The sequence below is a fragment of the Pelophylax lessonae genome (genome assembly GCF_965119305.1).
Source record: "Pelophylax lessonae genome assembly, chromosome: 3".
Lineage (NCBI taxonomy): Eukaryota > Metazoa > Chordata > Amphibia > Anura > Ranidae > Pelophylax > Pelophylax lessonae.
In genome coordinates, this window is record NC_138770.1 from 352463620 (window position 1) to 352479535 (window position 15916).

Genomic DNA, 15916 nt, shown 5'->3' on the forward strand with positions numbered 1-15916 from the left:
TGCTTTTGTGACTTCAGATGCAACATACCCAACTCTTTTAGGTTATAAGAGCTGAAACAGTCATGCATACCATCATGCAATCCAGCAGTGAATTGGTTGTGCTGCACTGAAGAGAGAAAATAGTTGCAGACATGCCACCTGGAAAATTCTAGGACTCAACCATAATCGGAAATATTTTAAAGCTTGAAATCTATATGCCATAGAGTTTCTTTCTTCTTTTCTTTGACCAACCATAGAGTTACTTTTTGTATGGAACCTTCAGCTCACAGTCATGGGGAATACCCAATGCATATTATGTATCCCAGCTCTTCAGTATGGGTTGATCCTGAATGTTTTCTTGCTGGAACCCTAGGTAAAATTATGCCAGACCTTTTGGGATCCATATGGTTTGTTAAGAGAATGTAGAATGAAAACATGAATACATTTTTATCTTATTATATGAATACATTTTCATTTATATTTCCTTCTTCTCTAGTCTCCTGTCATTGTTACTTTATTAAAGGTCCTCTGCACTTCTATACATTGATAACTTGGAGTTCATACAGCACATGAAGATTTGAATAATAATCTTTGAATTGAATAGTTCAATTTTTTTATTGCTGCTAAGATGAAAAAAAAAGCTAAGCTCTAAGATCACAACTAAGTGCACAATGATTTGCTTTTGACCTGCCTTGTGACCTGAGCATTGCTGCCATAAAATATAGCCAGTTCCTGAGCTTCTCTGCAAAGTACACTAGGCTAAGCAAAACATTATCTTTATAAATATATGCACTAATTATGTTTATATTTATATGTGGTGTTGGTTAGGGTGTCCTGTTAAATATTTTATGTTTTACAAGCAAAAGGGCCCTCTAATGGATCGTACACATGATCTGAAAATCGACCGACAATCGTCTGTTTTTTTGCATGCTAGTCGCATATCGAAAATGAAGAGTTACAAAAATTGTCGTACTACAGAATAAAAAATCAGAAGTGATGTAAAGTTTTGCAATGTATCTAAACAGTTTAAAAGAGGACCTCTATCCATGGCACATCCAAAAAGAAGAAGAACAAACAAAGTATGCAGAACCCCTGTTCTGCCAAAGGAGGACTTTACTGGCATAAGCATGAGACCAAACACACTGATAGTATAAAATGTCAAAATTGTAACTTATACACATAGTGAAAAACATATAGTTGGTATCACATCAACACAATACAACAACACACATATATTAAAATCACTGTGAAAACAGTAAGACATAGGATGAGGTCCTAATACAACATATCGCTTACTCCCATATACGAGATGCAGTGTTCCATGTGGGGGGGGGGGGGTGCATGTTTTGTACCAGGACACCTCCACTGGTCACAAATTGATGCGTTTCACTATGAAGCATAGCTTCTTCAAGACCACTTGTGAGAGGGAATCCTATTGGCAGTATCAGATAAATCCATGGCTGGCTATATTAGCGTCTTCCAGGCAGACAAAGGGGCCATGTAAATCCCAAAAAGAAGAGGAGGGGAAAAAAGAAAGGCATGCATCAGACTGCCTGAGCATCTAAAATTGTTTTGACTGTGTCTTGTCCATCTGTCATAGAGATTGGGTGCCCTGGCATTTGGATGAGGACACTCATGAGGAGGTCTAATGATCTGGCTTAGATGGCTTTTCCTGTGGGTTTTTGGACCCATGGCTCTTGCAGGGATTGGATGGGTGCCTTTCTGACCCTTATTAATGTAAGGTTTGGCGTCACGTTATTGAGCTCCAGCTGCTCAGTCAATATACGGTGAAAATATACATGTCCATATCTTTACCCGTCTTTACCCATCAACACACAGGTATAATCTCTCTACGACAGATCGACAAGACACGGTCAAAACAATTTTAGATGCTCGGGAGGTCTGATGCATGCCTTAGTTCAGTGCTCTTAGGTCAGTTACCTAACAACCATGGATGTGGGAAAAAGAAGAAGGACTGGGATCGCTTTGTGTTACAGCGTTCTACACTGGAGTGGACTGAACACAAGTAAGCACTATAAGCAAACTTCCAAGCTGACTTGAATTATTAGAAAATGCTGTTGCTGGGCTTGAAATCCAGCAACTGCTAATCATTTAGCCCATGCTAAAATTATGGAAATGCTGCACACCCCCCCCCCCCCCCCCACTTGGCTCTTTGAGATTCCACCTCTAATTTGGTTTTACTGTTAGGATAATTCATTGGGGTCACTCATCCAGGGTGTACCTATTGTAATAATTTAACAACTGAACTACTGTAACTGACAAGAACATTACCTTGACACACAATAGGTCTCAAGCATGTCATAACATTCCCTCTACACATGACTTGGTATTATCAAGGACATAGGTTAAAAGCTGTGTCAGGTGGAATGTTACATTGTGTGGTTTGAGATCCAGTCATGCTGCATGTGAGTTACTAATAATGTATCTTTTTAGTATTTTCTTTAAATGAAGGATAATTTACCACTTCTCTTCTTTGATCCTTTATGCTAAACAAGAACACTACTTAACTGTTTGAGATATAATCTGTCTTGGCAGTAGTAGTTTTATCCAGGAAGCTGCAAGTGTCTGATTTTAAAATGAACTCATATGACCTTCTTTAGCTAAGAGGTCCATCACATCAAGTGAGAGAATGTATCTACTATTTTGTAAAAGGCTGGCAAGTACAGTTTCTCAGAATAAATATTGAAGTTGCTCTACTGAGAATTATTTTTTGTATGTACAATATTTTGGGACAGAACATGTAAATATAACGAATAATCTAAGCAAAATGTAAAAAGAAAAGGGGGGAGATTTACAAAAACTGGAGTACTCAGAATCTGGGGCAGCTGTGCATGGTTGCCAATAAGCTTCTAACTTCAGCCTATTCAAATACGCTTTGACAATAAAACCTGGAAGCTGATTGGTTTCCATGCAGGACTGCACCAGATTTTGCATGTCCAGTTTTAGTAAATCTCCCCCTATGTATCAACTATTAGGTATGGTATAAAGTTATTCACGGTCCATGATACATCTAGCTAAGCAGGCAGTTTGTTCCATTTTATAGCTGGTTATCATTGGCCAAATATTAAGAAAAGAACAATTTAAGAAATTAAATTTTGTGAGACAGTCAGAGACACAGCACAGTAGGAAAGTAAGACCAGCTGTCAGACATATTTTCCTAAAAGTGATATTGAAATCCAAATTAGTTTATCAGCTGGACAAAAACAAATGTATAAAAGGGAAAGGCAATATGGCTTAAAGCAGTGTCTTGTGCCAACAACAAGCAGTTCAATGTGTTATTTGTGATATAAGACCTGCACTGTTTCACTGTTACCCCACTTCTGAGAATGTGGGTGATTCGACTTAGCATGCGTTGGGTGTGACAATTGGTGTACTTGCCTAAAAAGCAAAAAACCCTAGAATTCTCAAAAGAGAAGAGATGTGAGGTTACATGCACAATCCTGCTTAGAGGGCTAAAATTGTTTATTTAGCCACTGCTTTGGAATTGGCTAAAGTAAAAATGCTGAGATCAGTCTCTAGTCTTGTAATATTTTAAAACTCCGACTGATGTTAAGTTTTACCAGTTTTATCATAGATCAACGTGTACTTTCTGCTGCATTTTTATAGGGCAAGTATCTGCTTACTCTCTCAATCTGATTATGTACATCCAAACAATATTTGATTATCTGAGCAGTATTTACAGTACTTGGCAGGTAAGATAGATTTGTGAATGTCCCCATGCTTTCTTTCAGTATTTTCTTTTGACTTTGCAAAAAGCTACTGCCTGAGCTGATTTACAGCTGCTGGTGGAATTTTATGAAAAAAGCATGTTTAGATGACTTTTTAAAATATCTAGTTCCTTACCTTTATCGTTTCAACAATTCTAGACAGAATTGACTATTTGGAATATTAACAATTAAAGAAAATGAATGCACAGTAAAATATGTAGGAATATTTTTTATGATATATTAACTACAAAAAAATAAGGGCATGTTTTAATTGTTTTAACTGGGTATTGGTTTAGTTGTATTCCCTGTGTTGTTTGTTTGCCTTACCTTGTAATAAAGGGCTCACATTTTGTAGCTGCAGTTTGTAGTGTCATGGCTTGATTCCCTTATGTCCCTGTAGTGCTTCAGTTAACCTTCTCTATGCACCAAAGAGGTTAAAAAACTTCTTGTTCTAGGTCACAGCAGCCAAACCATGCCTCTCTATGCCCTCAGTGTTGCATAGAAGTACTAATGAGAAGGAACACTGCATGGGTGAACTCCCTGTGTATCCGTAAATGCTTGCTTGCTAGTGTTTGTGTCAGATCTAATTACTGTATAGCTCTCACCTGCACCAAAATTAGACTGAGAAACTCAGATATTGTAGGATGTAATTTTGTCAGACAAGAAAGCTCAGGTTTTACACTACAGACAGAGGTCATGCATTAACCTGCGCAGTGCTGTGCCACATGCCCTATGTTTGAACATAAACAGACACTTCTGACACAGGTATCTGAAGATTTACTCTACTATAGGCTGTGCACACAGGGAAACAAATAACACCATGAAACTACATGATCAATGCACATCTCATGCAGGTGAAAAACACAAGAACAATCAGGAATGTTTACCTTGTCTTTAACCATTTGCAATCCTGCTGGATGCGCAGCTCATCACTCCTCCAACTGCTGTGTCCAGCAGACACAGCGAATTGCAGTGACTGAGGTATCATGTGATTGCTATGTGATCACATATACACAATGTTATGAATGGGTTTCATTCATAACAGCTGTGCTTAGTAATATGATAAAATGTGAAAAACAGTGTAAGTGCTAATAAAACATTAGTCACAAATAAATACATCAATTGACTACAAGAGCAACAATAGCAGAATAGGTCCATCCATATAACAAGCAAAAAAAAAAAAATGTACCGGTGCTCTTAATAACACACCACCACTCCTGATGATTAAAAATAGTTCTGCTGCCTTTAAACTTCTGCTTTCCTTTATATAGGGACACTCTCCATCCACACAAATTCTCCTTTCTTTACCGACCAATGCTTAGGAGGATGGCAGAAAAGGAAAAAGGACCCATAGTGCAATAGATTTGAATCAGTTTTATTAAAAACACTTAAAATATATTCACAAGCATCTGGAAGTGTGTGAGTATATTTTTTAAGTGTTTTCAATAAAACTGATTCAACTCTACTGCACTATGGGGTCCTTTTCCTTTCCTGCCTTCCTCCTGAGCTTTGGTCAGTAAAGAAAGGAGAATTTGTGTGGATGGAGAGTGTCCTATTTAAAGAAAAGCAGAGGTTTAAAGGCAACTGAGCTATTTTTAATCATTGGTAGTGGTGATTAATTCTTCCAGCGTGTTTGACTTTAGGTTTGGCAGGTCTAATGATTTAGAAACATATAAAAGTGACAACAGAAAAAGACAGAGTATTCCATCAAGTCTGTCCATTTTTTTGTTAACTTTGTTGTCTATATGTTGAGTATAGATCTATGTGGTAAGCGCATCTGAATGATGGAGGTGTCCAGAGCCTTATGGTGAAATAATGTGTTATTAGGAATACTGGTGGAGGAAGAAAAATGCGGACTATGACCCTAAGAACACCATCCCTACAGTCAAGCATGGAGGTGGAAACATTACGTTTTGGGCTGTTTCTCTGCTAAAGGTACAGACTGACTTTGCTGCATTAAGGGGCCAATGGATAGGGCCATATATTGTAAAATCTTGGATGAGAACCTTCTTCCCTCAGCCAGAACACTGAAGATGGGTTATGAAAGGGATTTTCAGTATGACAATGACCTAAAACATACCACCAAGGCAACAAGAGAGTGGCTCAAGAAGAAGCACATTAAGGTCATGGAGTGGCCTAGGCAGTTTCCATACCCTAATCTTAGTGAAAATTTATGAAGGGAGCTGAAACTTCAAGTTGTCAAGCGGCAGTCAATAAACCTTAAGGATTCAGAGAAGATCTGTAAGGAAGAGTGGACCAAAATCTCTCAAGAGATGTATGCAAACCTGGTCACTAACTACAAGAAACACCTTACCTCTGTGCTTGCCAAAAAGGGTTTCTCCACCAAGTACTAAGTCATATTTTGCTTGGGGATCAAATACCTATTTTACTCACTGAACTGCAACCTAATTTATAACATTTGTATTATGTGATTTTTCTGGACTTTTGGTTGATATTCTGTCTCTATCATTTAACCACTTGCCGTCCCCTGACGTTGCTGCTACTGCAGCAGAGCGGCTCGGCTGGGTCTGGCGACGTAGACCTACATCGCCAGATACCTCCCTCTCTCGGCGGCACGAGTCGGGCCAGGGGAGGAGAGGCGGTGATCACCGTCTCTCTTCCCCGATCATCGGGGAAAGAGTGAGGAAAGCCGCCCGCTTGTGTAAACAAAGCAGGCGGATCTCCTCTGTGACAGGCAGGGACAGATCACAGGATTCAGCATAGCTGAACCTGCGATCTGTGTCTGTGCCACACAACCCCCCCCCCACACACGTCAGTAAGCATGAGACATACATTTAACCCCTTGATCACCAACGGTGTTAACCCCTTCCCTGCCAGTGTCATTATTACAGTAACAGTGCATATTTATAGCACTGATTACTGTAGTAATGTCACTGGTCCCCCCGAAAGTGTCAAAAAATGTCAGTTAGGGGTCCGATTTGTCCGCCGCAATGTCGCAGTCCCGCTAAAAAATTGCAGATCGCCGCCATTACTAGTAAAAAAAAAATAAACACTAAAAATTAGAAATCTTTTCCGTAGTTAGTAAACGCAATAACTTTTGCGCAAACCAATCAAAATACACTTATTGTGATTTTTTTTTACCAAAAATATGTAGCACAAAACAAATTGGCCTAAAATGTTATAAAATATTGATTTGTAATTTTTTTGGGGGGGAATGTTATATATCAGTATGTATAAAATATTGTTTTTTTTTTTCAAAATTGTCGCTCTTTTTTCAAAAATTTAAAATCGCACAGGGGATCAAATACCACCAAAAGAAAGCTCTATTTGTGGGGGAAAAAAGAACATACATTTATTTTGGGTATGGCCTGGTCAGGAATGGGGTAAAATCTTCCAATCTTAAAGTGGTTAAAAATACGCTCATTGAGAATTTGTTTGTCAAAGACATGTAGCTAAATATATGACAAAAATTGAATATATTGGATACTTTTAACTGTCAAAGTAGAAAATGTAAATTTTTGCGCAAAATTTTCACTCTTTTTTTATTAATATCACAAAAAATGAAAAGCACAAAGGTGATCAAATACCACCAAAATAAAGCTCTGTTTGTGGAAAAAAAGGATGTAAATTTTGTTTGGGTACAGCGTTGCATGACCTCGCAATTGTCAGTTGAAGTTGCACAGTGCCAAGTTGAAAAAATTGGCCTGGACGTTAAGCAGAATAATCCTCCGGTCTTAAAGTGGTTAAAATACACCCATGATAAAAATTATAGACCCTTCATTTCTTTGTAAATGGGCAAACTTACAAAATCTGCAGGGGATCAAACAATTATTTTTCCCACTGTACAGCTTTCACACAAATGAATTAATATACACTTATTTGGATTTTTTTAACCACTTCCAGCCAAAAGAAGTCATATGACGTCCTGGAATTTGTTTGGAGATATCTGAATGATGCCTGCAGCTGCAGGCATCATTCAGATACCATCTTTTGCAGCCGGCGATTCCCTGCACCATAACAACAATCATAGCGGCAGTTCAGCCACTTGATTGTTCTTACAGGCAGTGGGAAGGGACGTTCCCCCTGTGACGGACATGGGTATGAGATCCCTGCCCTTCTCACTAACTCATGACAAAGCACCACCCAATCTCACACCATGCTGTCACTTATGTAACAATGCTACTTTCAGCTGCGCCCTGCACAACGATTTTCCAGCTCACAGGATCATAATCTAGGTGCCAGCCAGCTAAGAGCGATTGTCACTGGGCTAATTAAGCAATTACCTTTAACTGCCACCACTCGCTTTAGGGAAACTCGTAACTTTAGCAATAACATTTTGATTTTAGAATTATCGTCTGTAACACACACTGTCCACCACAGACAGGTATGTTCATAGGATTTATTCTATACAGTAGCACTCTTCAAGAGACAGCTTCTTTGTTAGCTTGCATTAAGAGCTTAGGGACAAGGTTAATACTTTTCAAAATATGGTTTTAATAATGAAAAGTTCAACGTTGGTGCAAAAAAAAAATATTTACAGAAAAAAGGTGTTCCGAAGAAGAGACATAATTCAGCAATAGAAAAATAAGGTAGAATTGAGGAGGAAGAACGCTTTCGGTCAATGTCCTGGGTATTTTTAGAGTTCAGTCGATGAGCCAGGTGTTATCGGTTCTCAAACTTGACAGATGTTCCTGCTTTGATGGTACAAGAGAACTCTCTCAACTGGTTAGGCCTCTCCCTTTTTCTGTCCATGGCTATCCTGGGTTTATGACAATATCAGGTCCCTCCCTTACTGACAGTTTTTTATACCACTTATTTTCCAATATGTATCTATTGCATTCTTGAAAATGATAGATTATTGTTCAGAATTGCATTTCGCATCCAGGGATACTAAACACAGGGTAGCTCAGATAAACCAGTCACTCAGGAGGCATCTGACAGCTATCTTCCCTTCTATGTGTGCTTGTGTGGTCATGTATGACCTTAATTTATTTAGTACGACATTTCTCATTCAAATATATAGTTATTATTAGTGTGTCATGTTCCAGTCTGAGTTTATGAATCGTGTGTTTATTTATTAAGTTTTGAATTGGGCAGTATGGAAGTGGCCAAAGACATGTAGCAGAATACATTTTGGCCTAAATTCATTAAGAAATGTGAATTTATTGGATAATAAATATTTTTGGGATTTTGAATATTCAGTCTTTTTTTCATTTTCATAGAAAAAAAATTAAAAACCCAGTGGTGATTAAATAACACCAGAAAAAGCTCTATTCATGTGAAAATGATAAAAATGTGATTTGCGCACAATGTTTCATGACCGAGCAGTTACCATTTTAAGTAGCACAGTGCTGAATAGCAAAAAACTGCCTGGTCATGAAGTTGGTAAAACTTTCTGGAGGTCAAGTGGTTAATAAAAAAGTTAAGCATTTTAACAGATTATATAGAACTTAATAGTAATTTGGGTAAATGAACAATAATACGTAGAAATACATAATACAAGGTTTTATATGTGTTCTATGCGACTATTAAACTTACCTCTTAGCTTGTAGTATGCCAAATGGCTGGCAACAATTTGCTTGAGTGATTCTTGTGGACATACTTTAACCCCTGTTGCAAAAATGGCAGATCTTTTTGTTCTGAGCATTTTCAAATCAAATAGTCTCCTCATTGTTGGTGTTCTGGAAATTTTCTTAGAAGGTTCAGGTGTTGAAATAGCTGGCAATATTGAATTTCCATGCTTTGTCATAACAGCAATTTCTGAAATTAAATAACAGATAAAAAAATGTTCTATTATCAACTGAATATATGGTAATTTAAATGAAAAAGCAAGCAAACATTAAAGCAATGAGGTCTTATCTTTAAAATAAATGTAATATCTACAATTGATGATGTCATGCACTAACAGTATGTCCTCAGTCTTGAGGATAAAGGAGGCTGGGAATCATTCCATCTGAAAGACTGAGGACAGCTTGTGGTGAAAAGGAACAACTGTAAGAGACAGCTCCACAGATGATATGAGTATTACAGCAAAAGCTGCTTTTTCAAAAAAGATTTTAATCCAGCTGAAGCACTATTTTAAAAAAAAAAAAGACAGCGTTATCCCGTTTTTTAAGTTTTAATAGTTCGGCATTATGACTGTGCTTCTCTGTTCCTCTCTCAGTGTATGTCTATACCTAACTGGGAACAATAGATTCTTAGCTAGTGAGACAAACTAGGCTAACAAAAACATTTCCTTATATACTGATAATCATAAAAGGGAAGCTATACTAATCTGTATATTAAATGCAATGAGCAAAACAACAGTCAAGTAAAAATGTGAGCATCCCTTAAAAATTAGTTGTAAGTAAATAGTCACTATAGCGTACTTAATGAAATTTGTTAGCTATAAATACAAACCACTGAATTTTAATTCCAAGAAACCTCTGCAGATGCAGATACCACATTCAAACATTTTTATTATAATTACATTTCCCTTGTTTTCATAGAAGAAATTTCCTTGAAATGAACAGTTCATTAGAGAAATTATCTGCATCAGGCTAGGCGAAAATAACTTTTGTTGGAAACAAACTAACCAAATAGAAATGCCTAAAGCAGGTAGTATAATATTTTAATTCATTTTATATTTTACAGTACATTGGCTTTCTGTTGGTTGGGCTTGAAGCGCTTCAAAACTGGGATGTATCACACCTCACGGTGTATAGATAATTTTACAAACTGCCAAGGATAATAACAGTTTGCTGCCTGAGGTACAAGAAAATAAATTGTATTTGGAATCCTTTGCTTTAAACATCATTGTCATTAAATGGAAGCCATGATATTTATGAAGTATTGCTTTCCTATATGAATTCTGCTTTACTATTTTGAGGGAAGAAATATTACATTGCCTTATTAGGACTGAAATTTTTATTCTTTTTTTCAACATGTCTTGGATTCATACAAAAAAAAAACCCCAAGAGTGAGAGATCAAAGTATGAGGGAACTCTCAACCTTCCAACCACAAAAACAAAACCACAAACATTATGACCAAGAAGCTCAACCTGCAGATCAAGTGAATGCAAAGATCCTGTTTATCTGGTGCAGAAAACAGAGCAATGTGCAAGTGAAATACATTTTTGATGTAGGACGTCCTTCATTAAACAATTAACACTGCAGTATGACCAACATATATATAGTATACTGATATATAATAGAAGGAATATTTCTTTAAGGCGATTATCTAGATTTTGCTTTCCTATAAGTGCTGGTAGAGAGATACAGTATGCAAACTAATCATCTATATCAGGAAAACCAGGGTTTTTTTCAGCGGGAACATGGGGGAAAGCAGTTCTGGCAAGTCCAGCACTGAATGTATGCAATAGGAAGGGATGTCCTGGATGGTCTATTGGTGTTGGGGGATCTATTGTTACTGGTTGAAATTTGTTTTTGTGTCAGAGTCTATTGTTGCTGGTGGGGGATTTATTGTTACTGGGTGGGGTTTTATGTCTACTATTGAGGGAGAGGTCTATTGTTGCTATATGCTGGAAAGTATATTGATACTGGCTGCCGGGAGATCTGTTGTTGCTGCTGCAGGTCTGTTGTTGCTAGGGTGGATCTTTTGTTGCTGGGGATGGTATTTTGTGGTGGATGGTCCATTGTTGCAGTGTAGGGGTCTATTTTTGTGTCGGGGGATCTGTTGTTGCTTGGGGGATCTATTGTTGTTGGGGTAGGGTCCATTGTTGCTGGGGGAGTCTACTGTTGTGTGAGGGATCTTTTATTGCTTGGGGATATATTGTTGCTGGCTCCAGGGGATCTATTTTACTGCTTTTCTTGTTATTAGGCAAGAATGAATTCCATGAAAATTATTTAGCACTAGGAAATGATACTTGGGGCAGTACTGGGAGGAAGGTAGGGGGTGAAACCAAGGGACGGTGCTCAGAGGTGGATAGGGTGCGGAGACAAGGATGGGGGGGGGGGAGTTCTGCTCCTATTCACTTCGAAAAAAAATCCCTGAGGAAAACACACTGTAAACCAGAAAATCCTTTAACATGATCCATGAAGAGCTCTGAGAAATCAGAAGGTGTACAAGATGTGGGTTTAACTGATGGTTTCCACTATTGCGGCTACAAACTCGCGCTACATCTAGCGCGACTTTGTAGTGTAACTTGTTTGTGGCTACTTCTGGGGACTTCAGTGCGACTTCCTTCTACCTGAGGGACAAGTCGCACTGAAGTCGGCCCAAAAGTAGTGCAAAAACCTTTTTACAAGTCGCTGCGACTCAAGTTGCAGCAGTTAGAATGTGCCTAATTGAAAATAATGGGTTTTGACTTGTTGTGCGACTTGACATGTGTCAAGTCGCACTACAAGTCGCAATAGTGGAAACGGAGCCTAAGAGAGTTAGCTCAGAGAGTGCTTAGTAGATGTTGGTAGATTTTCTGGGAAGCAGTGTTTTCTGTTTATTTTATACAGCCATTTAAGGTAATGATAATGGCTAGTAAAAGTCTTGTATTATACATCACACTTTAATTATGTTATTTTTTTCTAAAATAATAAAAAATATTATACCTAATTTGTTGGTAAGACAAGGGCAAGTCGGGACAAAACTCCTGTTTGTATTATGAAAAGTATCAATGTTTAATTTTGGCCAACAATACAGAAAATTTTCTATTTTTTCACCACACACAGCAATGTTTGTTGAATGGGCACAGCCAAAAAAAATAACATGTTGCTTTGAAAAGAAATAGAAACGAGCTATGTCTCATAATTGAAATGTACTGTACATCTGACATTACTTTTAGTATGTTTTTACTGCACATTTTATTTGTTATGTATGGAAGCTATTGAACAAGTTTTTTTCTGAGTATGAAGGGTGGCAGTAGGGGGTTGCAAAAAATGATACTCCAATGCCCCAGGAAGGAAAATCAAATGATAAAGTTGTGAGATAAGATAGCAGCTGCAGTGATTGTGGGAATATAAGTGACAGCAGCAAGAAGAAAACGTTTCAATACTGTTTGCACCACAAGGTCCAATAATCCAATCAAACAGCTGAAATTGTAAACTTGTTAGGTCAGTTGTACTGCCAGCCACAACAGATCATGTAAAAGAACAGGATAAGACTTAGAACTAAATAGGGGAAACTCCACCTACTCTACTTATGCTGCCCATGCAAACACTCCCCTTCCGATTCTCTGTATTTACTACTGTTTAGTCAACTATTCATGAGGAAAAGTGACAGTTGATTTTCCTCTGAATCTAAACAGCAAGCTGTGCATGAATAGGAAGCAAAATCGATATCACAGCAGATCTAAACTTCCCCTCTGGGTTTCTAAATAAAAAGCTAAAGTTCAATAAATGTTAAATCTCAAATAAAACATACCAATGCTTTTATTTCTGCAGTGCTTTCATACACATTCTGCTTATTAGTGCACGTGCAATGTATGTTAAAGTCAAGGGATAGTTCTGATGATAACTGTCACAATTGCAAGTGTGCTTATGTGAGCTATTAATAGCTGATCATGCATACAGCACCATGCCAACTATAGATTTAATCACTTGCCAACTGCACTATAGCCAAATGACAGCTACAGCGTGGTCATCAAGTTCTGGGAAGGTGTCTATTGACGTCCTCCCAAAACTGTGCTCCCTGCATGCCCACAGCGGTGCGCATTTGGCACACTCTGTAATCGCTATGTACTTTAGGACACAGCTAATCACAGATCAGGGTAAAGGACCAATCACAGCGGCCCTTTACCATGTGGTCAGCTGTTTCCAGTCACAGCTGATCATAATGTAAACACACTTGCTGGTTATTGGCATTCCTTTCCTCAAAAGCTGTCAGCGCGTGAGAAGAGGTGAGCCAGTAACCGGCCAGTAATAGGGGACATCTACACCGAATCAGGGAACTGATCATCAGTGTCCTGATTATCAGTGCAGCGCCAACAGTGCCAATAAGTGCTGCTTATCAGTGCCCACCTGTGCTGCCAATTAGTGCCCATCAGTGCTGCCTATCAGTTCCCATCACTGCCGCCTATCAGTGCTGCATATCAGTGCCACGTATCAGTGCAGCATAATCAGTGCCGCCTCATCAGTGCACATCAGTGCTTCCTCATCAGTGCAGTCTCATCAGCGCACATCAGTGAAGGAGAAAAATTACTTATTTGCTAAATTTTGTAACTATAAAAACGTTTTTTTTTTTTTTTCAAAATTTTCCATCTTATTTGTTTAGCAAAAAACGAACAAACCCAGTGGTGATTAAATACTACCAAAATAAAGTTCTATGTGAAATAATAAGACAACAATTGTCATAATAACAATAACAATATGAGTAAAGTGTTGCATAACCACGCAATTGTCTTTTAAAGTGTGACAGTGCTGACAGCTGAAAATTGGCCTGGGCAGGAAGGGAGTAAAAGTGCCCAATAGGAAAGTGATTAAATGGCTCAATAGGAGTCACACTCACCTGTTCTGCAGACCTCTGACAGATTTAATCCTCTGTTTGTGTCAGTGCTGCAGCCACTCTTTGAGGGGGGAGGGCACCATCTTAAAGGACTAGTGTGAGGCTTTCTCAATGTTCAAGCAATGCCTCCACATGTTAGTAGCTGGACCCCCTGAATGACCTCCTTTGTTATTCCTGTAATTGCTGCTATTTTTCTTACCAATATTTCTATTTTTCTTACAAATATACTCAAAGTGTGCTCTAACAGTGATAAAGGGAGAAATGTATTATGGAAAATCAGTTGGAAACATAGAACAGCATTAAGTGCCAGGCCAGTAGCTATAGCTCTTGTTTATATACTGACATGCATACTGTGACCATATGATAGAGGAAATACTATAAGAGCAAAATCATCAGCTGCAAGCCTGCAGCAAATTTCATGGTGCAGATGAATGCCATTGCTACTTCTAGGGATCCGGCATCTCTCCACCTTTCAGTTCATATGTTTTCTGCTTCTTCTGGAAAAGCCATCAAAAGCACCAGAATTATTTAAAGCAGAAGCCACTACAGCTGTTTGATATTTTGGATTGCCAATGCCTGATTAATGAGCAATTTCAAAGCCAGAGGCAATAGCTGGAAGGGATGGTTACAGCCTATTTGACCTGCCCTATGTCTCCAGGAAAAGTATTAGCCAATGAATGCTCCCGTTTTGTCCAATGACAGCAGGAGTGGAACGCCTGCGGTGCACATGCGGGCTCCAAACCGAAAGTGCAGGATAACGTACAGGTATGTGACCCTGCCCGGGGAGCCGCTATGCTGCCGTATATTTAATGTATACGGTCGGCAAGCAGTTTAATATAGTTAAGATCAAATTCAAATTTGCTCTTAACAACATGCACTTGCCAGCTGTGAAAAGGACATATCAGGCACAAAATAAACTTTAGAACAAAAAGCGATAATTTGAACACATCATTTATTTGTTACCAAAAGAGAAAATAATTAATTAAGATGTGGATCAGTCAGAGGAGATAATTAAGGGTTTCTTTTTGCCCCATCAACTCTGTGCTTGGCTGATTTCCCCATTATACAACTCTTTGAGCAGGGATACAAACACAAAGCAAATTACATAGCAATACCACTAAAACACTTTTATGGATATCACCAAAGATGTTTATGGATCAAAAACAAGTGAAAGGTACAAGGAAACGTACAGTAGGGACTATTCATACCCCTACCAAAAAAAAAAAAAGCTCCCAAAACTTAATAGAAATAATTTTGGTAACTTTAACAAAATCAGCAGCAGAGAGTAACATTGCCTTTCATCATATGGCATCGAAATTTTGTTATTGATGATGCACCTTGATACTGTATCTTTTCACTTAAGCACCATTCTGTTCTGCAAATAACCTATTTAACCCTCCTCTTATGTTAGAATTCCGTTACTATCCATGATGTTAGGGTCAGTTTTGACCCGTGTTTTAAATCAGCCATAAAATACCCTCTGAATAATTATTTATCATCAAATTTGTTTCTTACCTCTTGGTTACCTTGTTAGGCTTCTTTATCCTTGAAAAGATTGGTTTTAATATTTTTGGTGTGACCCCTAGACCTTTCTTTTGATAGCATACCTCTCATTGTCAAATTGAAAAAATGGTAAAATAAAGTCAGCAACTCTGAAATGAATTTGTCCTATGTTTCTTCACTTTATTTAGAGAAGCAGACAAGCAAGTAAAGAGATAGGCCCTCCCTAACTACAGCTCACAGGGTTGAGAGGGGATTGGCTGTCACTGTTACTAAGCAGAGAGAGTGTTTATGATTTCAGTTTTGGCACTTA

At 38.2% G+C, this 15916-nt stretch overlaps 1 protein-coding gene across 1 annotated transcript in view; it reads right to left on the bottom strand.

Moving 5' to 3' along the window:
* IMPG1 (interphotoreceptor matrix proteoglycan 1) overlaps positions 1 to 15916 on the bottom strand; it is a 348223-nt gene that overhangs the window by 260205 nt on the left and 72102 nt on the right. The window contains exon 2 of the mRNA XM_082249671.1: positions 9207 to 9428. Within this exon, the coding sequence (XP_082105797.1) occupies positions 9207 to 9428 (222 nt within the window). The remainder of the gene's footprint in view (positions 1 to 9206; positions 9429 to 15916) is intronic.